At 39.6% G+C, this 17164-nt stretch overlaps 2 protein-coding genes across 2 annotated transcripts; both read left to right on the top strand.

The window, feature by feature from the left end:
* The first annotated feature begins 4119 nt into the window (after nucleotides 1-4119).
* On the top strand, nucleotides 4120-5828 carry LOC103938258 (pathogenesis-related leaf protein 6). Its single transcript, XM_048575094.1, has one exon. It carries the CDS (start codon nucleotides 5031-5033, stop codon nucleotides 5592-5594), a length of 564 nt encoding a protein of 187 aa, XP_048431051.1. The 5' UTR covers nucleotides 4120-5030; the 3' UTR covers nucleotides 5595-5828.
* Nucleotides 5829-11767: 5939 nt separating this feature from the next.
* LOC125472934 lies at nucleotides 11768-16605 on the top strand. Its single transcript, XM_048575031.1, has 9 exons — nucleotides 11768-11849; nucleotides 12126-12192; nucleotides 13381-13519; nucleotides 13764-14043; nucleotides 14165-14319; nucleotides 14478-14608; nucleotides 15276-15385; nucleotides 15492-15538; nucleotides 15634-16605. The coding sequence occupies exons 1-9, from the start codon at nucleotides 11768-11770 to the stop codon at nucleotides 16603-16605; spliced, it is 1983 nt and encodes a 660-aa protein (XP_048430988.1).
* Nucleotides 16606-17164: the final 559 nt, after the last annotated feature.

The raw sequence follows: 17164 nt of genomic DNA, 5'->3' as shown, positions 1-17164 counted from the left end.
AGACATATAGATTTCTTCATGTAAGTCACCATGTAAGAAAGCATTATTAACATCAAGCTGATGAAGAGACCAAGACTGACTAGCAGCAAGAGCAAAAAGACAACGCACCGTAATCATCTTAGCAGTAGGAGAAAAAGTGTCATGATAATCAATACCTTCAGCCTGAGTGAAGCCTTTAGCAACCAAACGAGCTTTGTAGTGGTCAATAAAGCCGTCGGAATTGTGCTTGAGTTTGTACACCCACATACAACCAATGGGAATTTTGCCAGGGGGCAAGGAAGTTAAAGTCCAAGTACCATTAGCATGTAAAGCTTGAAGCTCCTCAGTCATAGCACGTTGCCAATTGGGGTCAGTGGCAGCCTCGGCAAAGGAGGAAGGCTCCACAGTTCGACTGACACAGTTAATGTAAGAAAAATGCCTGGGAGAGTAACGGTGATAAGAGAGAAAATTACAAAGTGGATATCGCGTACTTTGTGTAGAACCGGGTTGCGAAGTCGAAGATGGGTGGAATGGCAAAATCACCTGCGAGCAAACGTAGCCTTTTAAATAGGATGGAGGTTTATGGGCACGGGAAGAGGTGCGGGGAAGGGGAGGATTGGTAGGTAGTTTGGGGGGGGGGGGGTGGTAGGGATGTCCGTGGGTAAAGAGGCATGGGGAGGAACGGGTAATGGGGCAGCAAGGGAATCTGTAGGAGGCGTGGAAGGGGAGGAAGGTGGAGGAGGGTGAGGCATCGAGGCAGGAAGGGGTGGGTTATATGTAAAGTCTAGAGGGGGTGGGATGGGTAGGGTAGGCGAAAAGGATGGGATAGGAGGGTGAGAAATGACATAAGGGAAAGTAGTTTCGTGAAAGATGACGTCTCGACTAGTGAAAATGCGGTGATTGTCGAGATCGTAAAGGGTATAGGCCTTTTGTCCATGAGGATAACCGAGAAAAATGCAACGATGAGCCCGAGGGGAAAATTTGGTGGTGGGAGTGACAGAGGTGGCATATGCCAGACAACCAAAGACGCGGAAGTGGTCATAAGATGGGGTTTTCAAAAAGAGAACCTCAAATGGGGATTTATGATGGAGAAGATGGGTAGGGAGACGATTGATGAGATAAGTAGCGGTAATAACACATTCCCCCCAAAACTTGATAGGAAGATGGGATTGAAAACGAAGGGCGCGAGCGGTTTCAAGAAGATGACGATGTTTTCTTTCAACAACGCCATTTTGTTGGGGGGTATAAACACAAGAAGTTTGTAAAAGCACCCCATGATCAGAGAAAAAACTACGAAGAGATAAAAATTCACCACCATTGTCAGTACGAATGCATTGGATGATAGTGCAGAATTGGGTAGTGACATAAGCAAAAAAATCCTTAATTAATTGTTGAGGGTCGGATTTATGTTTCATGAGGAAGACCCACATAAAGCGAGAAAAATCATCCACAATGGTTAAAAAATAATGAGCACCAGAAAGAGAAGATTGACGATTCGGGCCCCAAATATCACAATGAATTAAAGCAAAAGGGAAAGTTGATGAAATTGAACTCAAAAGAAAAGGTTGACGAGTTTGTTTTGCCAACGGACAAACATCACAAATATGACTAGAATCAAAAGTACAATTAAGAGAGCTAGATGCTAAAGCTTGCAAACGAGTGGATGAGGGGTGACCAAGACGCCTATGCCAGAGGGAGGAGGGGATGGTAATGATGTTGCAGAGAGGTTGACGGGTGGGGAGAGAAGAGGTAAGGGCCACAAGGTAATACAGATCGCCACGTCGCTTACCCACACCAATCATCGCCTTCGAAACCAAGTCCTGCAAAACACACCAAGAAGGAAAGAAGGTTATGGAACACGATAATCCATCTGTAAGTTTACCAACCGATAAAAGGTCCACTCGGAAATTAGGGACACATAAAACATCCTTCAAAGTAACTGATGAATTTAAAGGAAGAGTGCTGGTAAAAGTAATGGGAGCGGAAACACCACTAGGCAAAGAAACAGGCGGCAAATGTGAAGGAGAACGATTAACCAAACATGAGGCGGAAGAAGTAATATGATCCGTAGCACCACTGTCAAGAATCCATTGACCATGACGAGAGGTGACATGTAATAAACCTTGGGCAAAATCAGTAGTGAGCACGGCATTGGCCTGAGGAGGGGTGGTGGTGTCACGTAGAGCAGCTAGAACACGGGAGTGCTGCTCGGCAGAGAGGTCAGGCATGGCAAGCTGCAAGTCATGCAAAGTGGGCTGGGCCCCGTGCACTTGGTGGGTCGCTGGAGTAGAAGAGGAGGCGGGGGCCTGGGTGCCTTGCACGTGATGGGCCTGGGTGAAATTATGGGGCCGGGAAGCAGAAAATCGTGGCTGCCGGGGATGACTGGAAGGTGCATGGCTGCGGGAAGAACTGGAAGCAGTGGCACGGCGCGGTGGTCGCCACGGTTGGCCATGGAGGGGATGGCCAACGGGATAGCCATGAAGTTTATGGCAGGTGTCTCGGGTATGATAATCAAAATTGCAGTAGGTGCAGTGGAGGGGAGGACGAGCAGAGGAGGGACGGGACGGGCCACGAACAGCCATGGCAGCAAGTTGATCGACAGAGCGGAGGACGCCCAGGGAGCGTTGTTTTTCAGCTTGAGAGACCGAGGAACAGGCCTGACGAACAGTGGGAAGATGATTCATTAAAAGAATCTGGTCACAAACAGCAGCAAAGGATTCGTTGAGGCCCATTAAAAATTGCATGAGTTGTTGACGGTCATGCTTGGCGTTGCAAGAGCACGTGCAGCCATCATTATAAGAAGCAAGCTCATCCCAGAGAGCTTTCAGGCGAGTAAAATAGGCGGAGATAGAAGAAGAACCTTGAGAAATTATAGCAAGTTCCCAGTTGAGTTGGAAGATGCGTGGAGCATTACTCTGAGAGAAGCGTTCGCGAAGATCATCCTATACAGCTTGGATAGAGGTGGAAAAAAACACAGATTCTTGAAGGTCAGGTTCCAAGGAATGCAGAAGCCAAGAGAGAATCGTGTCATTGCAACGACGCCAAGCCGCGTGAGCATCAGGGTCGTCGGAGGAAGAAGGTTCTTGGATATCGCCAGTGATGAAACCAAGTTTATTCTTGGCACTCAAGGAAAGCTGCATGCCACGGGCCCAGGATGTGTAGTTATCACCATTCAACTTCTTGGATACAAGGACAAGATTCGGGTGGTCGGAATGATGAAGGGAAAAAACACCATCGGAAGAAGAAGAGTCAGCCATGGGAACGGCAGAGAAAGCTGTCGAAAAAAAAAAATTAGGGCTAGGGTTATAAACCTGCTCTGTATACCATGTAGAAAAAGGTATGTAGGCTAAAAAATATATTTGTTATTGATACGTGAATGTGGAAAAATGGAAGAGAATGCTTTTTTTCTCATTATCTTTCTCTACAAGATTACAAGGATATATATACATGATACAAGTGTGTAGGTAGGACAAGGTAGTCGTCCTAGTGTGTAGGTAGGACAAGGTAGGACGGCTGTAGGACGACTTGACGGTTGTAGGATGGCTAGTGTGTAGGTAGGACAAGGTAGGACGGCTGTAGGACGACTTGACGGCTGTAGGACGGCTAGTGAATAATATTATATACAATTACACAAGGACTCCAACCATATTCCTTATTTGTCTAACAGTGTTACGAGCTATGCTACTCAAGGGATCCATGATAAAAGAAGTGTAGCACATTCCCTAAATTGTTGCCCACGAATTTTCATAAAACTGCACACGTTGCTGCGACAAGTTAGCGAATTTCGTGTCCACACTGAACTCTATCATGTTGTGCTATGGGCTATGCAGTTCAAGGGATTGGTGACATATAGTGCAGTGCATTCCTCAAATCGTTGACCACAAATTTCTATATAACTGGACACATTTTATGTGACTAGTTAGCGATTTTCGTCTCTATACAGAGTTTTATCATGTTGCACTACGGGCTACGCAACTCAAGGATTAGTGACCTCAAATTACAAGTGTAGTACAACTTTTAGGCAACTTATGAGAGACTTCATCGTGTCACTCACTTCGCCCTTGTGAAGTACAAGATCTTATAAGCTTTAAATACACTACCCATGGAACCTTGCCTTAGTCACACAAACATGTTCTCATTTCACACTACTTTCGTTCGAGCAATGAAGTCAACGACCAGCTTGGCAGCGGCAGCATCACCCGGTCAAGGGGTAGTAACGCCCTATGAATGCGGCAGCTTAACGCCCCATAAAACAAAACTCACAGCGTAGACACGCCTTCTAAGAGCGCCTGCTTTGATCAAAGCCGCACCGCACTTCAATGGCTAGAGTTTTGCAAGTGCTTCAAACAAGAAAAGTTTCAAAAACATTCAAGGCAATCGAAGAATGAAGATGGAGTAAAGCAAAGAAAGCAGTTTATTAAATTTCTAGTAAATTGATAAAAATCTAACACAAGCTAAAGCAAACGAAGAGAAACAGAGTCTAAAAATTCTCTAAGTCTGAAAGTAGACTACTCTTGGATGATCTCTAGCTTTTCAGCAGCCACCTCACCTTTAGCGGGTTGCACTTCCATCACTTTATCTTCAGTAGCTCCAATCTCTGCAACTTCATCCTCAACTGCTCTATCTACAACATCTGAGAAATCAAACTCAAGTAGTTTCCTTCCTCTAGGCAACCAACATTGGTGCGGCAGCAGCAGAATAAGCAAGCATTGACATCTCTTAAGCATCGAATTTCACTTTCCCAAGAGACGAACTTTCCTCCCCACATCTCATAGTACCGAGCCTTTGAAGTCAATCTAGACTTAGTCACAGGACGACGCTTCATTTTATCTTCGGGCCTAGACGCTGAGGGCAGCACAACACCACTTACTTCCAATGTAACCGTATCACATCATAATTAGATAATGTCAACTTATAACTAATTCCTAATTACAAGTTAGGCGCACCTAATTAATTAAGTGCCCTAATTAATTACAAGTTAGGCAGCACAACATATTGCTCATAAAAAATGTTCACGCAATTAGATTTCTTCCTATGCATATCCTAATAAGATGTCACACATTCACACAATTAATCCTTATAAGTTCTCAATTGTTTGTAGCAGAAAAGAAAAAAAAAAATCAACAATGGCGTTGTGGGTTGCAGTTCTTTGTTTCGTGGTCATGGCACTAGGTCAAGTTCATCCCTCTCATACTCAAAACTCACAACAAGACTTCCTCAACGCACACAATGCGGTGCGAGCGCAAGTCCACGTGCCGGATATCGTGTGGGACAACGCCGTGGCGGCGTATGCTCAAAACTACGCCAACTCGAGAATTCGTGACTGCAATTTGGTGCATTCGAATTCCAACGGGACTTACGGCGAGAACTTGGCGAAAGGGAGTGGCTCGTTCACGGGCGTGGCAGCTGTGAACTTGTGGGTGGCGGAGAAGCCTAACTACGATTACAACTCTAATTCTTGTGTTGGTGGGCAGCAATGCTTGCATTACACGCAAGTGGTCTGGAAGAAATCGGTTAAGTTGGGGTGTGCTAGGGTTCAGTGCACCAATGGGTGGTGGTTTGTGACTTGCAACTATTCCCCACCTGGAAACTATGTTGGGCAACGTCCTTATTGATTAAGGAAAGCTTAATCCAAATTATGGCATGCATGGCTGCTAATTAACTGGTAATTTTAATTAATTATGATCAAACCATAAAAATAATGAGGATTGATCCCTTGAAGCTTTTGATGAAATAAAATAAGAGATGGTGCACTCTTCGCTTTTGGTCACCAAGGGTATTCATGTAAATTTGTTTCGTTTCCAAGCATGTCTTGTGCCTTGATATTGTTCATGTAGATCATGCTTGCTCTTGTAGTTAAGCAATATATCTGACTAATATTGCGGGGTTCCACTACAGTGATTTTACACTAGCTTTCTTCTATAATTACAATTTTTTTTTTTTTTTTGAACGAACGATATTATCTACAATAATGAGGAGGGGGGTGGGCTTAACCTTACGATGGATTAGCAATAAGGTTGTTCAAATTTTCACTTTTCGCAAGAATCGAATCTAAGACTTCTCACTTACAAGTGAAAATGAATACTAGTAGACCGTAATACTAAGTAACTTCTATAATTACAACTCAAATCCCTTTGTTTGTGGAGACAGGATAGGGAAGGAAAATTTTTGTGAGGTCGAAGATGGGAGGACAAATCTGACTAAGGTTGAATGTATTGTCATCTCTAGAAATCTCTATGTAACTGCCTTTGTACCTTGAATTTTAAGTTTAGTTGTTGCTTTAAACCTCGAAAATCATTATTTTGATAATCTTCTTTCTTGTTCAAGTAGTTTTATTCGTAAAGATCGGCTTGGGATGTCCAGACCTAAATTTATTATTATTTACTTTGTTTGGGTTATGAGCTCCTTTTTCAACCAAAAAATAAAATGCATACACCACACAATGTTGCAAAAGCATTTTCTTCTACAATTTAATTCGATATTGGAAGAATTGCAATGCATGGATTTACCTCGAACCGTATATGATACTTAGTCTTCGTGGCTTTCTCTATTTTTTGTTCTAGTGGTAAAATAACTTCTCAAACCCAATAGATTTGTAGTAAAATTATGAAAGGATTTTTACCACCTGCAAAAGTAGGGATAAAAACACTAAAAAAATATTTGCAAGAGAATAAGGTAGTTGTAGCATAAACGGGTCAAGCAATGTCATTTTCCACAAGGATTATTTAAAACAACTTATGAAAAACCCTAATCCTAGTTAATTATCTGAAAGTAAAGATTGGAAAAGGTTGATTTTGAATTTAAAAGTAATAAAAACGAATTTTAATAAAAGTAATTTAGGGAAAGCATCTAATAACCAATTAAAAAGGAAACAAATCAAAGAGAAAAGATTTTGAGAAACAAATGTGGAAAAGCACTAGGGTTCCACTGTCACCTTAAAAATCCTACGTGGTTCTTTTAATTCCTTATGAATTACATATGCATAATTTGAAGGTTAGGTTTTCCTAAAGTATGCCCTACTGCGAACCCCCAGCATAGAACATATATCTAACATTCAAGACTCATTAAGTTTTGTGAAAACCTTTTGAAAAACCATGTAACTCCTAAGACGTGTCGTCCATCTTAAGTAGTTACACATGTTTACCACAAGAAGCCTTAGTCAATTTTAGGGAGAGCCTTCCGCCAAAATCTCATCAAATTACTTTTCTAAATATCCTAATGGTCGCAAATCACTAAGATAAATAGATAGTTTAAAGCACAGTGATTAACAATCCAAAACTTGCATGCATAAATTCATAAGAAAATTAAAAAGAAACTACATATTCTTGCTAAGGATCATGGCCTCACCCTAGCAAAAGAAAATAATTACTAACAAACATAAAACAAAATACTATTAAGAATATGGAAAACTAACCAAAACCCCCAAAAAACTTTCCTTTTAATCATTAGGACAATTTTTTTTGATAATACCCAAACTGGGCATAAGAAAGATGACAAAGGAGGGCTCCAGGGAAACAAAACATGCATCAACCCTTGAAAACCTTTAGAAAACAATTGAATGCAAAATGATAAAGTTAGGGCACGGGCTCCAGGAGACAAACCATGCAGGAGGATTCACATAGGTTCACGTGGCCTTCATCAAAGCAAAAGAAAGAAAAGACAAGATCCCGTCAGAATCAGAAACAGTGTTTATAGATTTAGAAATAGTGCCAAAAAGTGGAAGATAATGCACACCATTCAATTATAAAGAATTTTGTATGTTAGTATCCTCATTCAGTGTATATAAGGAGAAATTCCATTCATTGTAACCACCACCTTAACACAAAACATCTCAACACCTGAACAACCTACTCTCACCATATACTCACACCATCTTCATCCGTAGTCTTCATAGCATCCTTGTAAACACTTCCTTGTAAACAACTATCTTTGTAAACATTCTATATATCAATAAAAGTTCAAGTGTACATATTTAAGCAATCTCCATGTCTTAAGTAAGCTTTCTTTTCTTTCTTTAGTGTGTTTGTTTAATTAGACTTCTAGTCCAAAACAGGGAAACACTATTGTAATTATATTATTACCTTGCTCAATTGACGATCATACTTTGTTCGAGCACTCTGTTATAGTTGAATGCTCACCATACAAATAACTGGACATTAACTAGGGTACTTCTGAGTTCAACCATTAAGACCTTATACTTGTATTGTGAGTAGCCGTCATGCTGAAACATGTCAAGTTCCATGTGCAAGGCTTTATGTCTAGTTGTTATAATGGCCATTCGACTATTTAATCGGGCCTGCTTTCCGAATCTGGTATCAGAGCCAAGTTTAACATTTTAATAGCATAATTATAATAGTAAAGTACCTTGAGAATGGAAATCATTAACACAACTGATATCGCACTTGTTTATTTTGTATGAACAACATATATTATTGTCCTTGTAGACCTTGTCAACTACAACTACTAGGCATTTATTGGGTGTCTAAGAACCCAACTATAAATAGCATAAAGATAAGATAACCCAACTATAATAGCATAAAGATAAGATTAACATATATATCCAAAAGAATTAGCAATACTTTAAAGAAGCAAAAGTTTTATCTTGGTTATCTTGAACATCTTTCATTTATTAGTAAATATAATAAGACAAAAGTGCAGCATAAAGTTTTAGAAGCAAAAAGAGCAACAGATCAAGTTTTAGAGAACTTGAGAGAAGAAAGAGAGTTTCTAAGAAACCAGTTAGCAGTAACTTTAGAGAAAGGTAGACTGTAGTTTATGATAGATTATCTTAATTTAGAAATTAGTGAACCTCAAAAAAGAAAAATAACCTTAGACCAAAATAGTTTAGTTTGTTATTTTCCATCAAGAAAGCATAATCACATTTTGCATAGTGAAGAAAATCCACAAATAGTATTGTAGATCTTATTATTAGTCACGCAGAAAACATAAAATTAGAAAATAATAAGCATAATCATTTGTTAAACCAGTTGGTAGAATATTTTCAAAAAAATCCATAAAAACAATTAGACAAAATTTAGATTATATTACATCTCAGTTAGAAGATAATAATAAAAATATTCCAAGGTTTCCTTAGCAAAAGAGAGATAAAAGAGCTTATTGACCTCATAGATAGTAAGCTTAAGCAAGTAGAACTCAAATCATTAGAAATAGTTGAGCAGTTAAAATTAGAAGTTAAAAAAATTCAATCAGTGCAAAAAGAGTTGAGTGAACAAGTAGATAAGTTGCATAATAAAATAGATAAATTATTAGTTTAATGACCAATTCTAGAAATAGCAGAAAATATATCCAAGCTTTGAAAGAAGTTAGTAAGCTAGATAAAGAACCAGTAGGTTTAACAAAATTTTCAACACAAGTAGCCACTAATAATATTCCCATTAGGCAAAATAATTGAATAATTGAATTAGTTTTAAGTTTGGCTGAAAAATTAGATCAAGTTGAAGAACAAATAGCAGAAATAATCAAGTTTTACATAACGCATCTTCATCACTTCCACCATCTTTGTTAGAAAAATTAGATCAAGTTGAAGAACAAATAGCAGAAATAATCAAGTTTTACATAACGCATCTTCATTACTTCCACCATCTTTGTTAGAAAAATTGGAAAATTTAACTATAAGTACAAATAATCATATTAAAAGACCTAAGATAAATCCCTTTGATAACGGAAAATGGAACTTTTCAGGAGAAAAGGAAAAGAAGTAGTTACAGCTGAAGATATTTATCCAAATGAAGAAGAAGCACAAGAATTTATTAGAAGAGGTTTTGAGAGAACACAAAAATATAATTATAATTTGTATCAATTAGGTTTATCTGAAAATAGAAGTAGAATTGTAAGTAGCATCAATCAACATGAAGTTAGTTGTATTGATAAAGAAGTTACACTTAATTTAATTAGTAAAGAAGCAGTTACTCATTTAGGAAAATCACATTTCAGTCAAATTCACATAGGAACAATATTAATTGGAATAGCAGGATTAACCAGAGCACAAGTAGGCACAAAAACATTAGTATAAAAATTTGTGTATTAAGTACAAACTTAGCAGTTATAGGATGTATTCCAAATTATGTTATGACAATTAATGAACTTAGTAAATATATTAAAGTAAGCATAAGAACAAAAAATTATAATATGATAGGAGAGTATAAAAATTTGTGTATTAGGTTAATGTATATTGGTAAAGTGTCTGATAGATATAATCATAAGTTTAATTTAGAATTTCAAAATTTAGTTCAAATATTTGGTAGTAAACATGTAAATATGATAGAAGCAAAACCCGTAGATACTAGCTTTTTAGAAGGAACTTAGTAGACATTACCTAATTTACAAGTAGCAAGAAATAGACAATCAGATAAAGTAAAAATATATGAAACTAGTACAGGTTAAGCAACAATTAGGTTTAGTAATTACAAGCAACTAGAAAAAATAGAAGAGTATGAAAGTGAGATCGAAAATGAGAGTATGCATATGGATTTTGACAATTTAGATATTAATTTAGTTGAGCAAAATTTTGATCATGTTGTAGATAAGCTTATAGAAGATATTGATTATTTAGATGAAGAACAATATTTAGAAAAATATAAGACATGATTTAGGACTACACAGAATTTCAGATGAAGAGATGAAGAATTTAATTTTAGAAATAGAAGTAGAACATATTTTAGGATCAAAAGAATGTAATAATGTATTAGAATTGAAAGCAGAATGTAATCCAGCAGAAGAAAATAGCACATCAAGAATAGAAAATCCAAATCCAGAATACAAAGGTAGAACTGACCAACAATTTTTGAGACCAACAAATGAACAATATAACGAAAAAGCAAAAGTAGATTATATAGAAAAAAGTATGATAAAACCATCTATAAAAAATAGGATTCCATATTTGAGAGGGTTAGAACAAATTAATATACTTGGTAATATATTAAACTTAGATAATTTAAATCCACATTGTGACAGCCCGTTCCAAAATATTTATCGTTAGCGCGAGAATGACGTTTTTGCCCTTACTCGTTAGTGGTTCCGTGTGCGTAAATGGGCTACATTTGGTTTACCTTTTGGGATTATTTTAAACCTACACACACACATCCACACATGCACATGTGCACCCTTTTTCTTTCTTTTCTGGTTCTGTCTCTCTCCTTTTCGACGTTTTTTTTCCATTTTCACCATTTGTACGGACATCTTCATACCTCAAAGTTTTGACACGGATCGAGGTTCCAAATACCTTCTTCATGTTCCTTGTGGCCTAACCAACACACTCATACCCTTGGTTTGACTTGGAACCCTCGAAAACTTGTAGAATCCGTGGACTCCGTCGATGGTATTGTTCGTTTGCTCGTGATCGTGGAGGTTTTATCGAGTTTTGAGATCACAGGGAGTCTTAAAACTTTCTCACGAAGCTCAGAGAACAAGTTTGAAGGATTTTGGACATCGAGATGGCAAGTTCTATGGTTGGCTAGATTTTTGAGATTTTTCTGGCGAGATTCCAGTATTTTTGGTGCTCCAAAGTGGTATAAACTTCTTCCCCTAGTCCTAAGCTTCATTTTGACATAAATTTTGTGAAGTTTGGTTGAGAATTGAGTGAGAAAAGTGAGCTTAAAGTTTTTCCAGAATCCGGCGACGCAGCGGTGGCTGGCGCCAGATTTCGGCGACGCAGCGGTGGCTAGCGCCAGATTCCGACGACCTGAGGTAGGAAACAAGGGAATATTCCATCAAAGTTGACGAAATACTCCGTCAACCGGCGCCAGATTCTGGCGACCTGAGGTAGGAGATGACGGAATATTCCATCAAAGTTGACGGAATATTCCTAACGGAGATTAATGGCGTCAGGTTAAAGTTAATGAAATATTCTGGTAAATTGATGGAATATTCCCTAACGGCATTAGGGATTTTGTCCGTGCGCCAAGCATGTGCCTGCGCATGGGAGGCATGTGTAGCCGTGCCTTGGCCGGCTCGTGGGGGTACGTGAGGCTTCAGAAAAAATTTCTAAAAAATATGGGAGTGTTTGTGGGATTGAGTAGAGCATGTTGATATATTCAAACATCTTAATTGAACAATGTATGAGAAGTTGTTACCTAAGGTTGGTTATGTGCATTAAAGTGACGGTTTTATAGTTGTTTCACATATAGGTGAGGACTATCCGGAGGACGAGGGCAGCGACCCGAGGCTCGGGGTTTACGACCCTTCTACGTATCAGTGAGTGGGCTTTTATTTTCAGTATATATATATATATATTATGATTGGTATCTTGGCAGAAATTGCGTTTTAATGATTTTATAATCGAAATGGTTTATAATTGAAATGCCATGTTGAATATCATCGATATTATTGTTGTGGTTGTGTTGGTTATGTTTTGGTACCGCGGACGCTCAGGTAAGTCAGGTGAGTATGTTTATTAGTGATAGATGTGGTGATGATGTGATTGAGTTATAGTTCATATTCTTGCACCTCGTTGTTTGTGCTCCGCCAGAGTAGGGCCTAGCCTTCACGTGATACGCTCACCTTGGATCCAAGGCAGGTGCCAGCCTGTCGTACATACAACTATAGATGGTTCCGACTCATAGGTGACTTACGATACATCGTACAACCTTCATGTTATCATAGCACTGAGCTATTTATATACACCAGCCTGTCATACAAACCACTTTAGGTGGTTCCAACTCATGTGCAGGATAGTGGTTGCGGAGCTATAGATTCAGCCATACAGGTCACTTTAGGTGACTCCGGCTGACGTACTGATATTATTGGCATATTATGATTTGTTTTATCTCACCTGCTTGATGTTTATACTGTTTGATTGGATATTCTGACACGGCATATTCTGGCATGGCATATTTGAGCTTTATCGTTTTTAGCATGATTTGAGATACGAGTACGCATAATATTTTCTGGAAAGTATATAGGTTTGACAGAGAGGGGTTATTACTTGATATTGAAATGGTTTGGAAAACTTTGTTTTTGCCCACTCACATTTTCTGTTTTGCACCCCTCCAGGTTTTAGGTAGTGAGGACATGGGTGACGAACGTAACATCGAGGTAGTTCTGACAGAGCACCCTCCATGTAGGATTTTTTAGTTATCGCTTGTGTAGTTTTGTTTATTCTGGGTTGCACCTAGGATACTTGAGCTTTTACTTTGCATTTCTCCTTTCATGTTTGTCACTAGCACTCACTGATCTTTTTATTGTAAATTATCTCGTTGACTTTATTTTCTCGTATTTTCACTCTATTGCTTCCACATTGTGCACTTGGCTACGTCACCTTCACGTGACGGCCTTAACGCCCCAATATTTGGATCGGGGTGTGTTAGTTTTGTATCAGAGCCTAGGTTTGGCAGTCCTGCTTTATTTGTGAGTATTCCAATTATTTTTGCTGTTTTCTATCAGAACTATGCCGCCTCGTAAAGAACCACGTAGCTCAGCAGAGCCTAGTTTTCCCGATATAGCTCAGTTGGGTGGGGGAAGCTATAGCTTATGCGATTCAGTCTTCGCTTCGCCCTCATCGGAAGACTCATATGGAGATCATGTATAATCTAAAGCTGGATAAGTTTGAGGGTCATGAAGTATATGAGGGAGCTGAACGGTGGCTTGAGCATATTGAAAAGACTTTTCTAGTTTTGCAAAGTCAAGGGAATCTTCCTTCTGAAAAGTTGATAGAGATGAATTCATGGTTCTTAAGTAAAGAATCGGCATCTTAGTGGGGACAGTAGGTTAGTCATTTGACCCCAGAGGAAGTTGCTGACTGGAAAGTGTTTAAGCAGTTGTTTCAGAAAAGGTTTGTTCCCCCTGAGTATATTGATCGTAAGAAGCAAGAATTTACCGATTTGAAGCAGGGGAAGTTGACGACAAATGAGTACTACAGAAGATTCACTGATTTGTCTAGTTATCATCTGGAAGTTGCTGCTAATCCGGTTGAGATGCTTCATCGTTTCAGATTGGGTGCTAAGAAAAAGTGGCGTTCTATGGCGACCACTACTCCTTGCGAAACTTATCAGGAGTTCTATGAAATTTTGTGGAGGATTGAGGATTCTAAGAATATGCCTAGTGAAAGTGAAGAAGAAGAGAATGATGGCAATCAAAAGAAAAATGATAAAGGTAAAGGTTAAGCATCTCAAGGACCTCGCAAGACGTAGATTTTTAAACGAAGTGGAGCCAGTTCCAATTCTTCCAGCGGAGGTTTTAGTGCCACCGGTCAAGGTAGAGGTGGTATATTTTCTAGGGGTTCTAGAAGCCAGAGACAGTGGGATGCTAGTAAAGGAAGAGCTCCGTTTTGTGGGAGATGTAACAGCCGACACTTTGGCGAGTGTAGACAGGGCAGTTGAGGATGTTTTACTTATGGACAGGTTGGACATCATGTAGCAAATTGTCCACAGGGTCAGCTGAGGCCCCAGATGCCTTCTTTACCACCACTAATTCCTAGTCAGCAGGCTCCAGCGCCAAGCGGTTATGGTTAGACAGGTCGTGAGGGTACTTATTATTACCAGGGAGATGTTGCCCCTTATTCGGCAGCGCTGTACCAGTATCCTCAGGATCCGTATTATCCAAGTGGCTACCATAGCGGACATCTGCATTACCCTGGAGGGTATACCCCATATCCAGCTGACGGATCGCAGTGGTATTCGGGAGTATAGCCCCAGCAGAGAGAGGTTGCTTCTAGAAGCGCAAGGTCGTAGAGACAAATTGGTTAGACTAGATAGTACACCTGGATGTAGTGGTCAATCGAGTAGAGGTCGAGGTGGTCGACAGCAGCCTCAGGGCCGTATTCATAACTTCATAGTGCAGGATGCTCAGAATAACCCATATTTGATCATAGACACGTTAAATATCCTTGGTCATTTTGCTAGAGTGTTGATTGATTGTGGTGTTACTCATTTGGTTATTTCTCATACATTTGCTCAATTGACATAACCTCATCCCACACCTCTCGGGTTTGAGTTAAAGTTTTCGATGCCTAGAAGAGAGACGTGTCAGGTGGGCTGGATGTATCCAGGGTGCCCAGTGTTAGTGGAGGATGAGGTTATGCCAGTTAACCTCATTCTATTGGATATTGTTGAGTTTGATGCCATTTTGGGTACTGATTGGCTACACTTTAATCGAGCCAATATTGATTGTTATGAGAAGAAAGTTACGTTTCCTCGCCCGGGACTACCTATGGTTACGTTTGTTGGTGAGCGTAGCGGCATGCGACACGATATTATTTCGGCAATAAGAGCTAAGAAGTTGTTACAGAAGGGTTGTTAGGGATGTCTGGCACATGTTATACTGAATTATAACGTTTCTAGCCGTGTGGAGGATATTAGAGTGGTCAGGCATTTTCCCAATGTGTTTCCGGATGATTTACCGGGATTGCCGACGGATTGTGATGTAGAGTTCGCTATTGACTTATTGCCAGGTACAGACCCTATATCCTTGACTCCCTATCGGATGGCTTCTGTTGAGTTGAGAGAGTTGAAAATTCAGTTGTAGAAGTTATTAGATAAAGGTTTTATACAACCTAGTACTTCGCCTTGGGGAGCTCCAGTCTTGTTCGTGCGAAAGAAGGATGGTACCTTAAGGCTATGTATAGACCGCCAGTAGCTGAACCGGGTGACGATTAAGAACTGTTATCCGTTGCCATGTATCGACAATTTGTTTGATCAGCTACGAGGAGCTTGCGTGTTTTCGAAGATTGATTTAAGGTCGGGCTACTATCAATTGAAGATTAAGAGCGATGATGTCCCTAAGATGGCGTTTAGAACCTGTTATGGTAATTATGAGTTTTTAGTGATGTCGTTCGGGTTAACTAACGCAACTGCTGTTTTTATGGATTTGATGAACTGGGTATTTAACCAGTACTTGGACAAGTTTGTCATTGTTTTTATCGATGACATTTTGATTTATTCCAAATCCAAAGCAGATCATGTGAGACATTTTACTTTAGTGTTGAAGAAACTGAGGGAGCATCGGTTATACTCTAAATTTAGTAAATGTCAGTTTTGGTTAGATCAAGTAGCATTCTTGGGACATGTTATCTCAGTTCAGGGTATTCAGGTAGATTACCAGAAAATAGCAGTGGTAGAAAATTGGAAGCACCCACAAACCGTCTCTGAGGTACGGAGTTTCCTTGGTCTGGCAGGCTATTATAGACGGTTTGTTCAGGATGTTTCCGTTATTATGTTACCACTTATGAGGCTAATTAGGAAGAACGTTAGATTCGAGTGGGACAATAGTTGCGAACAGAGTTTTCAACAATTGAAGTACTGTCTCACTCATGCACCGATGTTAGCACTTCCAGATGATAATGGTAACTTTAAGATCTATAGTGATGCGTTGTTAAATGGTTTTGGCTGCGTACTAATGCAACACAGTAGGGTTATTGCTTATGCTTCGAGACAATTGAAGCCTCATGAGGTAAACTATCCTACTCACGATCTTGAGTTGGCGGCGATCGTGTTTGCACTGAAGATTTGGAGACATTATCGTTATGGTGAGAGATGTAAGATCCTCACAGATCACAAGAGTCTTCAGTACCTGTTTACTCAGCGAGATTTGAACCTTCGCCAGCGGAGGTGGATAAAGCTGTTAAGTCATTTAATCACGACTGCACAATCGAGTATTAACCGGGACGTGTAAATGTGGTGGTTGATGCACATAGTCGGAATTCTCAAGGCAGAATTGATGCTTTTCACACAAGCCGTGTTCATCTTCTTGCTGATTTGAGGTCGACTGGAGTAAAGTTAGAAGTGGAAGCTTGAGATGAAACCTTACTTGCTTACTTTCAAGTCAATTGGCCGTATACTCGAGGCACAGATGGATAACGATAAAACTCAGAAGCAAATTCGGCTAAGAAATGAGGGGAAAGAGAAAAACCTTCGGATTTGTGAATCAGATGGCATGCTCATGCTGGAATGTAGAATGTTTGTACCGAACAACGTAGAGTTAAACGAGGCACACATATCAGTATATGCTATGCATCGGGGGAGCACTAAAATGTATCATACCATACGACCATTTTACTATTGGTCGGGTATGAAAAGAGAGATTGCTGAGTATGTTAGCAGATGTATTGTATGCCAGCAGGTTAAAGCTGAGAGAAATAAACCGTTTGGACGGATGCAACCATTTTCTGTTCCACAATGGAAATGGGAAAATATTACCATGGATTTCGTGTATAAGCTTCTCCGTACACGAA

Source organism: the organism of the source record quoted next, unplaced genomic scaffold (genome assembly GCF_019419815.1).
Source record: "Pyrus x bretschneideri cultivar Hongxiangsu unplaced genomic scaffold, Pyrus_bretschneideri_v1 Contig77, whole genome shotgun sequence".
NCBI lineage: Eukaryota > Viridiplantae > Streptophyta > Magnoliopsida > Rosales > Rosaceae > Pyrus > Pyrus x bretschneideri.
This window is presented reverse-complemented; position numbering and strand designations above follow the sequence as displayed.